The 15987-nt window shown below is 39.0% G+C and overlaps 2 protein-coding genes across 3 annotated transcripts in view; one reads left to right on the forward strand and one right to left on the reverse strand.

Moving 5' to 3' along the window:
- Positions 1–3806: 3806 nt before the first annotated feature.
- On the reverse strand, positions 3807–13376 carry rcbtb2 (regulator of chromosome condensation (RCC1) and BTB (POZ) domain containing protein 2). Its single transcript, XM_035680253.1, has 12 exons — positions 13136–13376; positions 11728–11862; positions 10723–10873; positions 9888–10054; positions 9656–9814; positions 9052–9159; positions 8811–8953; positions 8268–8458; positions 7474–7600; positions 5760–5899; positions 5507–5637; positions 3807–5395 (listed from the first exon to the last, which is right to left on the reverse strand). Exons 2-12 carry the CDS (start codon positions 11851–11853, stop codon positions 5255–5257), a joined length of 1584 nt encoding a protein of 527 aa, XP_035536146.1. The 5' UTR covers positions 11854–11862; positions 13136–13376; the 3' UTR covers positions 3807–5254.
- A 2273-nt stretch (positions 13377–15649) lies between these two features.
- The window catches only part of fndc3a (fibronectin type III domain containing 3A), a gene marked incomplete at its 3' end in the record, with an annotated part of 39157 nt that continues 38819 nt past the window's right edge, over positions 15650–15987 (forward strand). For both annotated transcript variants that reach the window (XM_035680351.1, XM_035680350.1), the window contains 1 exon segment: positions 15650–15880.

Genomic DNA, 15987 nt, shown 5'->3' on the forward strand with positions numbered 1-15987 from the left:
AGAGTAATTTAAGTGTTGATTTAAAAAAAAAATGTATTTTCATATGCAAGTCGTGTTAATTAGTGAGCTTGGATTTGATCAGGATGACTTTGATAACTTGAAGAAATAACATTGTGTTTGATTACTGTAACATATAAGAAAATGAGCAGCCCAAAGGAAAACTGCTGTACAAATGTCTAACTTGGCAAAAGGACATTCACAGCCAGCGACTCAAAGGGCTTTTGGCTCCTTCTCTCTTGTTCACCTTGGAAACAGAAGCAGCACAAATGTTGTGCTTGTGTCCACAAACAACAAGCAAGAGAAACTGGTATAACCCCCCATAACCACGGTCCATACACAAACCACTGAGGCTGCGGCACATGCCACAGCGGCTAAACATGGAGCTCTGACACTTCTTACTGCAAGAAAAAACAACTGCAACAACTTGAATTGGGGAATGACAGATTAGGTGGGGGCTTCTGATTGAAGCTTTGCAGAAGGAAAAAAGGGAGGATATTGTTTCATCATTGAGATCTGCACATATTAACACAATGGAAAAAAAGCCTACACAATCTTTGTCTTCATATTCTCTTGGAAATAAAATGTTAACTTGTACCATATGGTTTAATGTATTACAAAATGAAAGTCCTGACATTTGAAACACAAGAGCCTGCTGTGGGTCTTTGAACAGCAGTGTGCTCCCACACTGCCTTATCAACTTAAAGCTTTTGACTGCTTTGTAAAACAAATACTCCCCACCCACAAAGAATTCACTCCCACGCTGCAACCGCCAACTGCATGTACACTATTATAAAAAGGTCTGCATCTCAAAGCAACTTAGTGGTAACTTGTCTTGACAATTGTCTTTTTTTTTTTTTTTCAACCTGTTTCAGTAGCACCACAGACCCAACAGGCTCTTCAGAGGATGTTATGATCACCCACAGACCGTTCAGGCACACCTGATAAGAAGTGGTTTATATGAGTCACTAGTTTATACAGTTAAATGTTCAAATATCATCTTGTGCTGGTAGAAGATTTTTATCATGTTAGTTCTTCATGGTTCTCTCCTTCAGCTTGATTGGATGCTGTTGGTTTGCTGTTGATGCTGAGGATCTAGGCAATTAGGTGTTGACTGGCTGGGAATGAATAGGGTTAGTGTTAGTTGATCCAGAAAATGGAGAGACGTTTATGGCACACTTTTTAAATAATATACTTTTTTAATCTTCAGGCTTGGGGGAAGGTATCAAGTATATTCAAGTCAAAAGGCACAAATCCAACACAAGTCACAAGTCACTCTAAGTCGAGTTGCAAGTCTTTTTTATTTTATTTTCTCAACTCACAAGTGGTGTAGTGAACAACAGACCAGACCAGATTGCTTATGAATCAGTAAGTAATTATTCTATATAGTTGTATTTGTGGCCTAAATTTAGCATACAGTGCTGCATCTAAGTTAATGGCATGCACCTTAAACCATGGCATCTTCCTGTCACCACTGGCTCAAACGACACATTTAGAATTTAAAGAACGTTCTGCTTTTTCTGGTTAAGTTGGTTTCTTGTAACATTAAGAATTTGTCACTGACTGGAAATAGACATGCAGATGGGCTTCATTTGACCACTTCACCAGTTATTTGCATGTCTCGTTACATACTGTCATCCTGAGTGAGTATCTCAAACTACTGCACACTTGAATAGCAATGCAAAGGGGTATTATATTAAGTAAATAAATTATATTACTTATTTATTGTTATTTAAAAGTAAATAATTAAATTATATTATTTTCCAGGGCAATACAAGCCAGCCGATCTTTATTTACATGATTCACACTGGATACTGGAGCACAAAACAAAACAAAAAGTCCATAAAGTGAACTGACATATATATTATATATATTATATATATTATATATGCTTTCAAAAAAAAAAAAAAAAGATTATCCAGTATCTGTAAAACCTGTAAACAAACATCCGCTAGTTTGTATTGCCCTATAAAATAGCTTAAATACCACTTCGCATAGCTATTCAAGTGTGAGGTATCTTTTTTCCCCCTTGACATGTAACCTAATTGTAACAGCAGACTATAAACCAGATGAAGTGCAGCACTCTTCTATCAAAACAACAACTTCCCGTGTATTAAAGCATCAATGCAGAGGCCAAAGCTTTATTTTTAGCCCAGACTAAACTTCCCATTAAAGAACAAAAACAGTAAGTGATTTTCTTACAAAAAAAAAATTGGTGGAGTATAGAAACCTCAGGTTCTTGTGATGGCTGTATTTAATTTTGAGGAACTTGAGCATTTCCATCTCATGCTATTCATATTTATATATTTTTTTGCTACTACATTTGTCAGAAAGCTTTAGGTCTTGATTAACATGGGATAGAAAAGGAATTTTGATTGATTTAAAGTTTTTTTTTTTAAATGTTTAATTCATTAAAGAATAATAATACTTATTTCACCATATCTTTATTAGGAAAATGGGAGGGTTTTATTGACTAAAGGAATCTAAAATGTAGATTATATTTGTGTCACAGTGCAGGGGGGTCTGTAGGTGGCAGTTACCGTTGACAGCTGCGTGCACTTCCTCATATTCCAGATAAAAACGGCTTGACTTGTGTGTCAACAATGTACGAATGTTTAGTTTAAGGCTTTATCTATTTAATAACATATTAACTTAACTGACACCCTGATCTGCATACCATACTATACTACTGAGAGGCCCTTTGCCTTAAGAGAAACCCAACAAGGTGAAATGAAATGTATTTTCTGGCAACTGTAATACAAAAATAAGTACAATAAATGAATATAATTTCATGGGTTTTTTTTTTTTAAGCTAGCTTTAGTATTAAAGCTAGACCTTAGCTAAATCACCAGAGAACCTTACACCAAATACTCTGCTATACTGTGTCTCACAGTGGCTGTTATCCTCCAAGCCATATGCACCTAAATTTGCCAGCATTGTTTTGGGAGTAGCCATTAGCTGAAACCAAGTAACTGAATTATCATCTGTGAGCTGCTGATCTGGCTTTCATCACAATGTGTCCAGACATACCGTCTGTTAGGGCTCAGCAGACTATGAAGCTTAGAATGTTTCGTAGTAGCTGAGACTGTATGAATATAAAATCTACACACAGTCTCAAAAAAAACAGTTTATATTTACTACACACCGATATATTGCAATGCCTTATCTTGTAAGGTGTCCGTTGTGACACTTTAAAGCTGCACTTCAGGAAATGAACTGGCACTCGTGCAGAATAAGACCTTCCTCTTTCAATGTATAAACAGAGTCAGACTGTATTGCATGATACACATGTTGAAATCATTGCCTCCATTTCCTGTAGAAATAACATAATCCTAGCAGTATGACTAAGTATTACCTATGTGTGACTTATGCCTTTTCAAACTAATTATTTTTTGGCCACATTACTAATTTACATTATTATTTACTTTATAAATATTTTTGGGGGTTATTTTAAAAGGAAGCAAACACCAGAGCTGGAGCAACAGATGCAGTACTGATGTGTTTGCACATTTTGTTAAAACCATTTGATGGCAGGTGATAAAACCTCAACTAGTAGCAAAGGTCACACTCAGCAGGCTTTCAGTAAAGAAGTAAGTAAGAAGTGCAACACTACCCCCTCAATGGCTTAGAGCTGCTGTTGATGAAACACTGATCACAGTTTACATGTATGCTTGTAGCAAGCTGTGAAAAAAATGTGTTGCATGTAATATTTTCTTCAGTTAATTACATAGTGTATATATGTATGTCAAGGCTGTTAAATCATCCCGCAACATACCACCAATAACATCAATAACTTATACAACAAATTATGTACTTATTCATTTTATTACATTTTAGATTATCAAATGTTATCATTAGTGCCATTGTCAGCAGCTTTTCCATACAAAATGAGAATAGGCATTTTTAGTAATTATCAAAATGTTCCAAAAAAATACAATAATTGGCTTGTTAAAGTAAAAGCATTATGTTACATTCTACTTGGATAGATTGGGGAATTTAATGTGGAATTATCCGGTAACTACATTTAAAGACCTTGTGGTCCAATAAGAGACGTGGGTCTATATTAAGCATTGTCAGTTGGCAATTACACTGAGCCGGGCCTATTTCATTATCAAGGTGCTACCAGGGGAGAGATATAACAAAACACTTGTAAAAACAACCAGTTTGCTGCCAACATATTAACAATTAAAAAAAACAAAACAATCAACAACCAAACTTTTGTAAACATACCAAATTGCAATGAAACACAACTGTAAAATCAGCTGCAATTATAGTGTAACATAACCAACAGGCTACACAGGAATAGATATGCTTGTGCAAGTCAGACACAGTTTCCAGCTGCTCAGAGAGTGTTAAACTGAACACAAGTAAACATGCAGGAGGATGTTCTCATCTCTCGTAAAGTGTAACTGACTATTAGTCTGCTGATGGTGGCTCTCTACAGCAAAACAGTGCAAATGTTAGTCGATACAAACATCGAACAGTAACCATCAATTTGGATGGCAAAGGTGAATAAATGTAATATAAAACATAAGTGGCGAATTTTAACATTGACTTACGGAAGAGAGCAAATATTCTCATTGCTCGGACACAAACTATGATTGTTTAGAAAAAGAAGGTGAGAACAAACTTAACTTGCAGTTTTCTAAACAAAAAGAAAAGACAGCTTACATGTTTCGTTATTTAATACTACTTCTCAATTCCGAAAGTTTGAGAATCAAGGCTTCAAAGAAAAGCAGCACATTGTGAAGGGTCAATTCATGGCTGACTTGTTTATCGCTTGCTCTCACTACCGAGCAGACATATAGTACTACAATACAATATACGCATTGATTATTTGTTTTAATAACTGATAAAAGGGCTGAGTGATTAAAAAAAAAAAGTTACTTTGAGGCAAGCCCCTGCACCCCATCCGTCTGTTGACTAGCTTGAACAAATCGGACACAGAATTGACCACGCATATTGTCAGTAACTCAAACACAACAGAATCTGTCTGCCTGTGACTGGCCGAGTGGTATGACCTAATTTACGTCCAAGCAACCACTGCGTTTGGGCTAGGTTTAGGGGAGTAACACAGGAGCATCAGTTAGACGGTGAAACCTTCAACCATTTGCCTCTCCAGTGTTAACATCCCCAGCCACAAGGCTTTGAAGTACTGATCAGCCTGGTGATTACTCTGGTTTAGGGTCAACCCTCAGGACCTCAGCTTGAGCCTAACCCTCATCGCGTTCAATCCATCACTACAGGGGCGCTCGAGTCAGTTTTTGAAGGCCCCGTAGCGGCTGGCTTTACTAATGAAGTTCTTGAGCAGGTCGTGGTCCATGTCTGCAAAGGCCTGGGTCTGCGTGACAGCTGTTAGGTGGTTGACGCAAAACTTGAAGCAGAACTCCTCCAGGTCCTAAAAATGAAGAGGGCTGTCTGGTCAGTGCTGAGGAGTACAACTGACTAGCTACTGAGAAGGCCCCCACCACCATGGTGTTTGTCTGTGTGTCAGGGGCTATAAGCTTACCCGGGCCTCATACTTGACAGCAGCAGAGAGCAGAGTGATGGCGTTCTCCTCAGAAATGCCCCTCTTGATGGTTTCCTGGCACAGCCTCTTCAGTCTCGTCTCTCGGTAGAACGTAGCCAGGTCTAGCAACCCTGCAAACACAAGAACAATACACGGGTGAGTGTATTTAGGACTTCTGCACTGACATGTTTCAAAGCTCTTAGAGTCTAGTACACTCAGGGTGTAAAGGATTGTGGCCCATGTTTAAGCTTACCAATAGCATCCTCTGGTGGCAGGTTAATAGTGTCTGTGTAGAGGTACTCCAAAAAGGCTCTGTACACCAGGTACGAGAACTGGTGAATTTCTATGGCGTCCTCATCTGTTTCATTCAGCAGTGCACGAAAATGTTCACATCTGGAGGGGGAGGAAAAGGAGCAGACGACTCGCGTGACATGGTAACCGATACCACACCAGTGAATTAGCCTGGGCCCATTTACACAGCGCAAAGTGATTGAAAATCAAATCCCACTAAATCGACCCAAGGTTTGTGATTCATTTGTTGGCATATTATCATTATCATGATGCATAATGCAGTGCAGTCCATACTTGCAGCAAATTGCACTACCACCCAATGAAAAGGAAATTAGCAACAACAAAAAACAGACCTGATGTTCGATTGATTGCACAACTAGTTTCAAGAGCCTGCTAACTAATTTTCAGAAATCAGTGGAAACAGAGGCGGCCTATAAAGAAGGAAGACTACAGCGTAATTTTAAAAATGTTCAGCAGTAATATGAAGTACACATAATTAATACTTAAGGATGAAAACAGGTACAATTAGAAATATTTCTTCATTTCTATTCATTTGTCACACACAGTGTGTTTGGGTGTTGTTGTAGCTCACTGTGTTTGTAATTGTTAGTGTTCTCTATTTGTCTGATAGCGTAATACATGTTTTCTTTCCCATAATGCTTCATTTGAATCCCACCATTACACACGTTTATAACCCTGAACAAGTACAGAAACAGCTATGGGGCTTTTTTAAAATATCCAGCACTTGTTACAGTTCATTGCGTCAGTGAAAGTATATTTATATATTCTAATGATCTGACTTATTTTTCCATATTTGTTCCTTATGGCTCTCTGCATTATATTTTCCCCCTCACTGCTAATCTCTACTGGCTCAAAACACTGCTTCGCTATAATTTCTCCTCAGCAGTTTTCATCCTCTAGTCTCTACTCTCAAATGTATCATTTGCATGTGATCTTGTCAAAGCAGGCGTTTTGCACTGTTGCATATTCGTGTGAGCGTGTGCACAGAGGTCGACGTCACAGACAGTCAGGCTCCTTCCCACTGACCAAAAGAGCAAGGGACTGGAACGCAGATACTCTGTGTCAAAGTGTGGTTATGAAAAGAAAAACAGGAAACAATAGGTCCGTCTTTGCTGTCCCGTGACATTAGCGGGAAAGACAAAGAATCTGTCTAAAGCGGATGAAGTTTAAATATAGGCAACACTTCGTTCACTGGGTATATGTGAAATTCATGGTCACACAAAGATGGCTCAGCGTGTTTGCTGTGACAACGGTAGTGCAATGAACAAACAGATTTGTTTGTCTCGGTTCTTTATGTCTATAATTAACAATCAGAGTGTGTTTCTGTTCCCCTGAAGATCCCAGTGTGGTATACCAAGCGCTTTCATTACTCATGACCAAGCACAACCTCTGAATGTGAAAAATACACTCATGTGACCAAATTCAAAGTCAGGATGGAATAGCGGGCTGCTCTGGTGAGGAAAAAAAGAAAACCATCACTTAAAAACAGTAAAGCAAAGAAGAGTTCAGTGGCCCTAAAATTAAAGGTGACAAATATCTTCATATTATTTACCTAAACATTTGTGATCTTTACCTATTTTCAACATAATAATAATCAGCAAGTAGCACTAGTTCACATTTTCACTTTGGAGTTGGAGGGTCCTCGTTTTCTGTACCTTATTTTCAGCAGGGCTTTGTGAACATGGATACACTTCCCATCAACCAAGAACTTCAAGTCTGAAATCTCTGGGCTGTCAAACTCCTTCTTCAAAGACTGGGCAACAGTCAGGTAGTCATCGCCATCTGGCAAAAATAAAAAAGAAGGAATGAATAACTAAATGTTTTCTGTGAAATGAAAAGGGCTAAGTTATGTGTTTTGCATATTTTACAGTCCTGTAACAACTGCCATGTTTCACTGCAAAGATAAACCACACAGAGTATGCAAATACTGTACATTATTTCATTCAAATCCCAGAAATTACAATTAAAAGTGATGCCTTTAGACCCTACAGATAGGACTCTCTCTAGTACACTTCTTAAAAAGAATATTCTAGGGAATCACTATCTGTTCCTCTAACACTACAGTTGAACAGGTAACGACAGACTGAACAGACTGCACTCACGAGAGCACCGCTGATTTCAGTGGCTTGTTAGTTAAAAAGATTTTCCAGAAATGTGATGAGCTTTAAAATGAGATGAGTCAAAGTGCTAATGTTCATGCTCGTCAGTTTGAACTGACTTCAGATGAGATCAATCAGCACACACGTGATGGTTTGAAACCGACAGGAAACATATTTTCCTGTTTATTCCTAAGACACTTCCAGGAATTTGTACCTCTGACACACACACACACACTGCGTGGTACGATTACCTCTGAGTAAAGGGTAAATGGGACTATGTCAAACTACTGGAAATAATGGCCTCTTCAGTTTTAGAATGTTTTGGAAATATTGTCCTGAAACACTCTTACCTACTGAGAGGAGGTGCCACGTTACTGCTGGGGTGGCGAAGCAAGCGAACACATCATCTGTGCTGCTGAAATGGGTGAGGTGGGGGCTGGCAATAGCCTGACCTCGACACTGACCCCACATCAGAACCTGTCCACTCTGGGTCTTGGCAGCTGACGTGTGGCTGGTGTGACATGCAGCCACCTCCACCATCCTAGGGACAAAAACAGAACTCAAAGGTTAAAGTACGACTGATGTCAAGCCTTCTTGTGCAGACTGTCTGATGAAATATGTCCAGTACTGCCAAGAGGCAAAGAACACATTCTATCATAGAGAAGAATAAGCATTTTATCACAATGAGAACTACTTCTCTAATAATATTTCTCTAGAGGCAGCGACCAATCTCTTGTTACTCTACAACGTTAAACCATGTATGCCTTTGGGGCCTTCAGCAACAAAAAATAAATCCTCTGTCAGGATTTTGTCATGCGGCCCTCACTGACCTGTTGTGGTGGCAGAGAGGTGTTGCTGTTAAATGAGGCTGGGGTTGAAAACAAAGCACTAACCTCTCTTTGTCTGTGTTTATTAGAGTGGGGAGAGCTTGGTTACTCTTATTGCCTGTTCCCAACTGCCCATACGAGTTGGCTCCCCAGGCATAAACAAACCCCTCATCTGTGAGTGCCAATGTATGTGCATATCCGCAGGCAACCTGTACACGGAAGGAAGAGTGCAATTAAGCTGAATGTTCACAGAAATATATGATACAAAACAGAGCTTTATGAGATTTATCTCCCTCTAGGCTCTTACCTGGATGATGTTGACACCTTGGAGTGCAGCGATCCTGCATGGGGTCTGCTGATTTCCATTGTTGCCCAAACCTAGCTGTCCATTGCAATTGTAGCCCCACCCATAGATCTACAAACAGGGGACACACATTCAGACTATGCACACACTATATCAAAGCTCAACATTTATCTGCATATATTATTAATACTGTCAAAATCTTACATATCAGCGGTTTATTAGCATTTTCTCTAAAATTTTCTCTTCACGTTCTTTTAGTGGTTATAATATGTATATTCTAAGATGTCCTTATCGCAAGAAACACGTTTACTGTTAACTGCGAGGAACACCTTCTTGAACGTCTTCTTGGTGGAGAAAACACAGCAACTTTTGGATGCGTGGGGACATTAAATCAGGGTAAAAATTGGTTTCAAATGATCTGCCTTTCTAAAGATATTTGTATATTTAAAAAACAAACAAATTATTAGGCATGCCTCTAATGCACAATCTGCTTACAAACCTATCATGTTTGTCTGCATTACATAATGCTTAAAAAAAGGATAGCTGACCTGAGAGTACTGCTTCATTTGTTCATGCTAAACATCTGCAGATGTATGTGACCCATTACCTCTCCATTGTCTAGTACAGCCATAGAGCAGAGCTGGCCACAGGCTATGTTAACCACCACTTTGTTCTGCAGGCAGCTGCTGACCCGGCGCGGTGTTGGCTGGTTGGCAGTAGAACCTGAACCTACTTGGCCTGAGTTGTTGTAACCCCACGCGTACACCTGAACACAGAGATAAATGTTCACTGTCTAAATAAATACACTCGATAAAAGGACACAGCTGATGATAGTTTACCTCTCCATCAGTGGTGAGGGCAATAGTGTGGTGGGAGCCACAGGCCACCTCTGTCACTCTCTTGTTAAGGAGGTTGGTGGACACAAGGGCCGGGGTTAGTCCGTGGTTGGTGGTCCCATTGCCGAGCTGGCTGTAGCCATTGTGGCCCCAAGCAAACACCTCTCCATCTACACAGCAGCCAGCAAACTTTCATTCATGTTGTCTCAGTGGTTAATATATTATTAGCAGATAAGAAACACACGATTTGCAGCAGAGTAAAGACATCTGTATAAAAAGGCACAAGCCGACAACCTAAATTAAAACCTGCTATCACTCCAAAATTCAACTGACAGAAATAGAAGAAAATCAAACAACAAGTAAATCAATGTTTGCAATGTATTTTAAAATCTGATTTATTGAGAAACAAATAGCCTCATTTTCATCGATGTTACAATTAGATTATGGATGGGAATATAACTCTAATTGCTATGGTCAAGCACCAGTAAGGGTTACACTAATTGTCTACTAGTTGATGCAACGTAGTGCGATTAGTTTACCCACAAAAAACCAGAAGGCCACTTTTGTGCCAAAACACGCTGAATTGTTGAATCTCAGCATATAAACCTGTCACTTGCAACAACTGATTGTACTGATCTGAATACAAGTTATTAGACTCCACTGTTTCGTATTAATTAATTAAGTATTTTGGAGCGTATGTGTATTTGGTGTATGGGCCAGAATGACACAGCATCATCATAAACACATTCTGAATATTTACGTGTATCATCTTGTTGTTTGATGTCTCTTGAGGATATTGCCCCTCAGGGACAAATAGAAGTTTTCTGAACTGGATTACCTGCAGTACCGATAACAACATGCGGTCCCGTTCCATAGCTTAGGGACACAATCTTCTTTCCACACAACACATCAATCCTGCGCGGCTCAATGGTGCTTTGAAGGTCTCCGAGCCCTAAACAGCCGCTGCAGTTGGTGCCCAGAGCAAAGACCTGCAAAGATCAAACGTCACTGATGAAATGGTACTAATGTTAATAAATGTTGTGTAAATACTACATTCTAGTGTTTACTGATAAACACCCCAATAAACACAAAAAATATGAGACGACATATTGGGAGGAGACACTTTGTGAGTAGGATTTGAATTATGATTTGAAATAATGAAGTCTAAAGTCATTTGATATATATGACATACAAAAATAATTTTACATTTCACGGCCACAGAGGAATGGCCAAATATACAAATAGGCCAGGAACTAACAATATTTTCAGTATTGTTAATCTTTCTATTAGTTTTTTCAATCAATGGTTTGTACAGTCTCTAAAAATTTAAGAAAATAGTGAAATATGTGCCTCGCAATATCCCAGTGCAGAGGAAGATTTGACAATCAATTTTGTGTCAGTTGACTAAATGATTAATGGACTAATCATTTCAGTGCTATTCACACCCAAATAAAACTACACCGGCAACCAAAATGTAATATTTGCGAAATTATGTGTTATGCCACAACTGACTGCTCCAAAAACCTAAACTGTTTGGTTACAGGGACAAACACACTAGCAAGGGTGGCAAGATGAGCCACGCTCTACACCTTTCCAGAGGATAAAAATGGAGCTTGCTCGGGTATTAGCTAAAGATAGCCTCATTCTATCTGCTTATCCCTGTGCTTGGAACTGCATCCTGTATCAACCAGAGAGTGAGAGGCCTGCAGCGTTTTTCGATCCACTTCTACATACAAAATAAGCAAACCAGTATTATTAAAAAAGAAGAGTCTTTCAAGTCTTGCAACACATCTCACTGTAAACAAGAGGATTAAAGAACCCCTGTGTAAAGCCTAAGTGCTACCTCATCATTAACTGTGACATAGAGGGCTTCGTTTGCAGCGCTGCCAAAGACACAAGCCTGCCGGATAAGCCGTAGTTCCTCAGGAGGAAGGAGTGCAAACACTGGCCACTTCCCCACGTCCAGCATACTACTCAGCTGTGAAATGAGGAGAAAAACACAGTTAAACAGATGTGAATACGGGTCAGCCAGACATTTTGATTCAAAACGATTATAGTGTACAAAAGCTGGACATGTGGGCCTTCATGGAAAGACGAGAATCAAAAGACTTTTTTTTTTTTAACATGTGCATGTTCATGAACTGTACATGGGGTATTCTGTGAAAGAAAGAATAGATTCATAGGGTAAAGTAAAGTCACAGAAAAGCAGGAATATGGTGAAGTTGTCATGTTAAAGCCATTCCTGCTCCGGTTCGTAACTTCTTGATTGCATTCAAACAAATTATTGCTGTATAGTCCAGTTATTAAAAATGGAAAATAGCGAAAACCTGACCAAAAGGCCAAACTTGACTGTAGAATGAATATGCCAAAAGGAAACATACTATAAACTGAAAGTTAAGTGTGCAACAAATGCATGAAATAAAAACTGAGTGGGTAAATTATCCACACGGTTCTCCACATCTCAAAAGTGCCCGACACAGAGAGCAACTGGGCACGGAGCCCAGTGTTGTAGACGGATTAAAACATGAATGCCCGTTGACTGAGGTAAACCCATTAATGTGTGTTTACTGGCAGAATGAGGGTCCAGGTTATGTCACCCATACATTTATCTAGAACTGCACCTAAAGCCAGATCCAATATTTGCAATACAATGGTCAAACCAAATGTCAAAGATGTACTCTTGTTTTTGAACTTATAATGTTCTCAGGGTGGTATAAGCAGCCCACATACATTGATTTGAAGTGGGCAGTCAGGGCCTCTGTACTTAATGGAGGTTATTTATCAAACATCAATATATGCTAATAAAATCGACTTGTCTCTCCTTGAGCAATTCTCAGCTGAATCATAAGCAACAGACATTAAATTCCAGCTGTATCAAAACATATCACAAGAGTCAAAACGCTCTTAAAATGACCTTTTTCGTTGAAGTTACTGTCCTATCTGAACACTGGCTGCCCCCCAGTGACCACATTGCAGTGAGTATGAACCCAGACCTTATGAACAGCACTCCTCCCCACCTACACACCGCTGTCCAACACCTCAACCACCAACCGTGCCCACAGAGGAGCCACATAATCCACGCACACAGCGAACAGGGTGTGTTGCGTTGTAACGAACACCAGCAGCCGCAAAAGCTGCTAATGTAGCATCGAGCATCAGCAGCCGTATCGTAACTATCAAACTGTGCAACAACAGACTATGAAGCTAATTCAGCGATGTTGCTGTTACTGCTGCCAGACTGTTCACATTACCTTGCTGTCGCTCTAGCTACTGTTTCGTCCGCGGTGTCGTTTTCTGAACACTGAACACTGAAACATTGGAAAATGGTCAGACCACATGTTTGTCGAATCAGGTTGCTGGTGGAATCATCTCGGCGGTCCGGTGTGGTTCTGGTTCACTTTAGTTGCTGTAGTTGCAGCTTGTTGTTAGTTAGCTTTGATCGCTACACCGCCGACTCAGAAAAACACAACCTTACTTCCTGTAGTTACGGTGCGTTCACTGACCGTCGGAGCTGCGGGCTTCTAATGTTTATTAATGGTATCAAAGGCTTTCTCAGCAAGAGTCTATACCATTAGCTAACTATTAGTAATAGAGTTTAAAAAGTGCTAAACAAATAAATATGCTATTGTGTTTTTCATTAAAAACTATCCAATAATTGATTTAAATTATATTAAAAATTGTTTAAAAAAAGGCATAGTAAGACATGTGTTTTAAATCCATAAAAACAAACATCTAGAAGTACAAGTAAGCAACGTTTTTGTAATTAAAATTGACATTTGTAAAGTCACCTAACTGATTGATTGTTCAGGAAGAAATAAAAACAGCCTTGTTTACTCTAATTAAGGCAAGATGTGTAACCTTTCAGATGATGAGTATATTGGATATGGTGTGTGCAACTTGTTTACTTTGTATATACTTGTTTTGTAGGCCATGCAGCATCATAACACTTACACTACACTAAACATAATTTAATTTGGACACATCATGTAAAAACAATATGTAGGGCTTACATATGTTCTGTTTGTATTTCCTCAGATGCATCTGGTGCAAGTGGTACTTTAATGGCTATTTATCTATATATTATATCTATATTATGCTACATTCTCTATTACTATTTCTCTATGAAAATGTCTTTATGTATTGTCCCCATAGCCATCCTCTTCTTTGTACGGAAGTCACCTTGTTTTCTGGTTTTGTTTTGTTCAATAGCATATTACACATCTGTTTATAAGAACACTTAAGGCTGAATCATCTCTGCTGGATCCTTGGTCCTCAACACGTTGTTGGTCTTCCTTGATATTCCTCTATGGACTCTTCTTACTGTAAGTTGCAGGGGGGGGGGAGCAAAGGCAAACTAGGAAAACATCAGGAAATAGAGCTTTGTTTACATTTTTATCAGTTTTGTAGAAGAGAAACTACATTATTTTCTACTTCCTCCTTCATTGACTACTTTGGCAGAAACAGCAAAGTATGCTTTTATAAAGTCCAGCAGATGGAGCCATGGATAGCCTTCTCTCAGTTCATGTCAATGCATGACACATTGCACTTGTTTGTGCCAAAGCTTTACAGACCCTCATCTGACATGCTCTTATTTTGTTTGAAGATCGAAAATCATCCGTGTTGCTAAATTTAATGTGTGCCTGAAAATAAACTGTGAGGTAATTCATTCATTTTCAAATACATACATTACTATTTTCATCTTCACCTTTAGCTGGATACATGATAGTATATATAATATAATATATTACAGACTTATTAGAAGATAATGTTTTTGTGGTAAAATAAAATCATGTAATTTGATAATTGAATTCATTTTAATATTATCCTTTAAGCTGTTGTTTTCCTGTATAACTATAATTTTGCATGTGTTAAAGTTGAGGTTTAAAATGTGTTCTGTTAAAGTGTCTGTTAGTGTAAGTTAGAGTTTGGCACAAGTGCTGTGTGTCATGAAAGGTGAAGGACTTCACAAAGCAAAGAACTGCTAGAGGGAATTTCTTTAAAATGAGATACTGTGATACTGGATTGGGATTGACTGATTGTCAAACCTCAATATCAAGTTCCTGAGACTTTGTAATAATCAGGAGGTAGAGCCATAGAAAGTAACAAGTCTATATTTCATTACATCAGTAATTTAGAATATACTTATAAAAAATATGTCATATTTTGACCATCACAGACTTATTATCAAAGCGACAAGACGTAGTCGGAGTGATAAGGGGATATTTAATCATTTTTTTCATTGTGTTTCATGGTATGTGGACAATATATGTATTTTTTAATGTTTTTATTTTCAGTTTACATATTACACACATACACTTATTATTCCTGTAGTGTAATGGTACCATTTAAAGGCGATATGATGCTGTTAAGGTGGACCGGGAAGGTCCAACAAGAGGCTGGCCACGGTTCATCGTTGTCTGGGTACATCTGCAGCTCGGCAGGGCGAAACTGAGCCTGGCACAGTCCCATACAGGTGAAACAAATGTGCTGTTTCCCTTTCAACACATTCACATGATTCTCTGCGAATGTGTTCGTGGACAAACCGATCACAGACACGTCAACCTTAAAGTCTTCCTTAAAACAATGAAAAAGTAGGTAGATGGAATAAAGTTCATATAACTGTACTATATACATATAACGTCCACGATACTTTAAAAAAAATTATAATACTAATCAGACAATGTGACAATCTTAGAAATGTGTCTCTTTGCTATCTTGGAATTTGGGATTCGTCATGATTTTCTGTAATACGCATGCGCACAGAGCCCTGTAAGCGATGGCGAAATTCCTGACTTTTATGCGAGGAGCAGGGTTGTATGGGAAGTTATCTCGATAAAATTGCCCATTAGGCTCTCGTTATCGATACCCGGCACCGCCACGGTCGCTCGCCGCTCACTTGGGTCTGTTTTCGGTGCAGTCAGCGCGGAAGATCGTCGTTCACACAACGAGCAAAGCACATCTTCATCTGGCTAACTATTAGCTCCGTTAGCATTAAGGTAGCTAACGCTGGCATGTCACAGCAGCGCCGTGTCTTGTGTTTATCCAGGCAGCTAGCAACGTATCCGCCTCGGCTCATTGTTTGTGTGTGTGTGTTGTTGTTGTT

The sequence above is a fragment of the Morone saxatilis genome, unplaced genomic scaffold, assembly GCF_004916995.1.
Source record: "Morone saxatilis isolate NCDOM2014 unplaced genomic scaffold, NCSU_SB_2.0 Contig8, whole genome shotgun sequence".
Taxonomy (NCBI): Eukaryota; Metazoa; Chordata; class Actinopteri; family Moronidae; genus Morone; species Morone saxatilis.

Coding starts and splice junctions, on each gene's coding strand:
- rcbtb2 (XM_035680253.1), bottom strand. CDS start 11,853: ATGCTGGACGTGGGGAAGTGGCCAGTGTTTGCACTCCTTCCTCCTGAG. Junction 9,160..9,655: donor CTGTACTAGACAATGGAGAG/GTAATGGGTCAC, acceptor CCCTGTTTGTAG/ATCTATGGGTGGGGCTACAA. Junction 8,954..9,051: donor AAGGTGTCAACATCATCCAG/GTAAGAGCCTAG, acceptor TTCCGTGTACAG/GTTGCCTGCGGATATGCACA.